Source organism: Micropterus dolomieu, linkage group LG22 (assembly GCF_021292245.1).
Source record: "Micropterus dolomieu isolate WLL.071019.BEF.003 ecotype Adirondacks linkage group LG22, ASM2129224v1, whole genome shotgun sequence".
Taxonomy (NCBI): domain Eukaryota; kingdom Metazoa; phylum Chordata; class Actinopteri; order Centrarchiformes; family Centrarchidae; genus Micropterus; species Micropterus dolomieu.
In genome coordinates this window covers 2,751,858-2,754,328 of record NC_060171.1, presented here as the reverse complement: position 1 = coordinate 2,754,328, position 2,471 = coordinate 2,751,858, and the positions used below count along the sequence as shown (strand labels likewise).

Sequence of the window (2,471 nt, the reverse complement as noted above, 5' to 3'; positions counted from 1 at the left end):
CTTACTACCCCACCAGAGCACTGCGCTCCCAGAATGCAGGGTTACTTGTGGTTCCTAGAGTCTCCAAAAGTAGACTAGGAGCCAGAGCGTTCAGCTATCAAGCTCCTCTCCTGTGGAACCAGGTTCCAGTTTGGGTTCAGGAGGCAGACACCATCTCCACATTTAAGAGTAGGCTTAAGACTTTCCTCTTTGATAAAGCTTATAGTTAGGGCTGGCTCAGGTGAGTCCTGAACCATCCCTTAGTTATGCCGCTATAGGCCTATACTGCCGGGGGACTTCCCATAATGCACTGAGCTCCTCTCTCCTCTACTTTCTCTCCCTCTGTATGCAACCTCATCCCATTATTGCATGTTACTAACACAACTTCTCCCCTTTCTGGTAGTCTTGTGCTTTCTCGTCCCTCTCCTCTCTCCTCCTATCACTTCCTGCAGGTGTTTCTGGTTCTGGAGCTGTGGAGTCTGGATCTGTGGTTGCGGGTCACCTGCTGCCCCCGTGTTCCTGCTCGACACCCTCTGCTACAACGACTATTGTTACTAGTCCGTTAATCATTATTGTTATTATAATCATTAACATTACGATTGTTATCATTAACACTACTATAAATATCTGTACCATTTTTCAATTAAACTACAGTAACATCAGCTCCGTCTGTCCTGCAGCGCCCCCTGCGGCCGCCCGCTGTCCCTGCAGGCTCTCACCTCTCTGGAAGGAGTACACGCTGTCTTTGTGCTGACAGGTGAGGACCACCACGGTCCACCTGAGTCCGCCACGGTCCGACATCTGGTCCCGAAGCCACCTCACAGAGCAGAGCCTGCTAACACCGCCCGCCTCTGCTGACGGCCCACCTCAGAGAGCAGAGCTAACGTTGGCTTTCACTCATGCTAACACTGTAGCCGCCCGCCTGTTCTGAGAGCAGACACACAGAGGCAGCGGGGCGGAGTTAGAAAAGCAAAACTAACGCACCCTGAGCAGTCGGAGAAGGGTCACATGAAGCTGAACACGCGGGGGATAACAGACCAGCTAACGTCACACTGCTTTCTGTAGGCTCCCTTCGCTTCAGTGTGGACCGCGCGGGCTTCCGTCACGTTTGATTTGAGTGTCTGAACCTCACGGCGGCGGGGTGAGCTGACGGATACGGGTTCCCGAACACAACAGGAGGGACCGTTCATTTCTGTACCGGGACATCCTGGTAAGGCGGAGCCTTAGTGGAAACAGGAGTCACGTGTTTGTTCTCTGACCAGGGCCTGAAATGATAAATTTCCTACCAGCTTTAAGTACAAGTACACAAGTATTAGCATCATCGAAGTACACTTAAAGTACCAAAAGTAAAAGTACTCTGTAGGCAGAATAATGCTTTTATTTTTCTTACCATTATAATAAATATAACTTATTCATGTGTTCATCACTTTACTGCTGCAGCTCATGTTGATCACTTTATGAATTGATCTTAATCTCATTGATCAGCCAATTATATTTTATATTGTTAATCTATAAAGTGACTGAAAGCAGATTTCTGATTGCAGTAGAAAAATAATGCAATGAGCGTTTGAAGCTCAGTCTGTTTCTGAAGTACTCTGAGCTTCAAGCTTCACTGGGAACAAGTTCTGTTGGAGCCAGACTCCATTCAGAAAACCACCATTTTAAGAGACTGACCTGACACCGCACGACTTCATAAGTTTAACAAATCTGCATCATGTCATCGTTATTTCAGCATCAGTTTGATCCGTTTATCTAAATTAATTCGCAGCTAAATGTTTATTTTGGCTTCATACCGCTGTAGTGATGGCGTGCTGTGTGCGAACACTTGCGAGAAAAGCGACAAAGATTGAATCCGTGTTTGGTCTGAATGCAGTGCAGTAAAAGTACCACTGTAAAAATAAAAACGCACTATTACAAGTAAATTTCCTACTTTGGAAATGTGACTTCAGTAAAAGAATGCGAGTGTTACCAGGAAAATGTACTCAAAGTACTGCAAGTACCCCGTGACTGTTTAAATCACTGGATCATTGTCATTTTATTAATGTCACTGGATCATTACAGTAAAAACAGACTTTAAAAAAGGTCAGAATATATAAAAAAAACCAAACAGTTTAATGAACTATACAAATTGAATTCAGCAGATTTATATACAGATGTACAATTTAAAAACGCAGCAAACAGGACCAACAGTCAGAGAGCTTCCTCCTCGTCCTCAGTCGTCGTCCTCGTCCTCAGCAGGCAGCGGTCTGGACCTGCAGACCGAGACAAACTGCTCAGAAAACACAATGTGGATTCCTCTTCTCCTCCTCTGTGAAAGAACTCGTCTCTGCAGCGGCCGTCTCATGATTTTATACAGACAATAAAACACGTCAGCAACAAGTTCTGTCCTAAACTAGATTTTCCTTTTCACTCCAGGCCAGTTAAAGGACTCGTTCATATGTGCAACAGATTCCCATCAGAGTCGGGGGGGGGGGGGGGGAAACCCCAACAGG

General features: G+C 45.9%; 2 protein-coding genes across 2 annotated transcripts in view; both read right to left on the bottom strand.

The window, feature by feature from the left end:
• Positions 1-1,139, bottom strand: part of LOC123962231 (L-fucose kinase) — a 15,223-nt gene extending 14,084 nt beyond the window's left edge. Inside the window, exon 1 of the mRNA XM_046038262.1 lies at positions 699-1,139. Within this exon, the coding sequence (XP_045894218.1) occupies positions 699-780 (82 nt within the window). The 5' untranslated portion in view covers positions 781-1,139. The remainder of the gene's footprint in view (positions 1-698) is intronic.
• An 817-nt stretch (positions 1,140-1,956) lies between these two features.
• pclaf (PCNA clamp associated factor) overlaps positions 1,957-2,471 on the bottom strand; it is a 2,651-nt gene continuing 2,136 nt past the window's right edge. Inside the window, exon 4 of the mRNA XM_046036675.1 lies at positions 1,957-2,231. Within this exon, the coding sequence (XP_045892631.1) occupies positions 2,192-2,231 (40 nt within the window). The 3' untranslated portion in view covers positions 1,957-2,191. The remainder of the gene's footprint in view (positions 2,232-2,471) is intronic.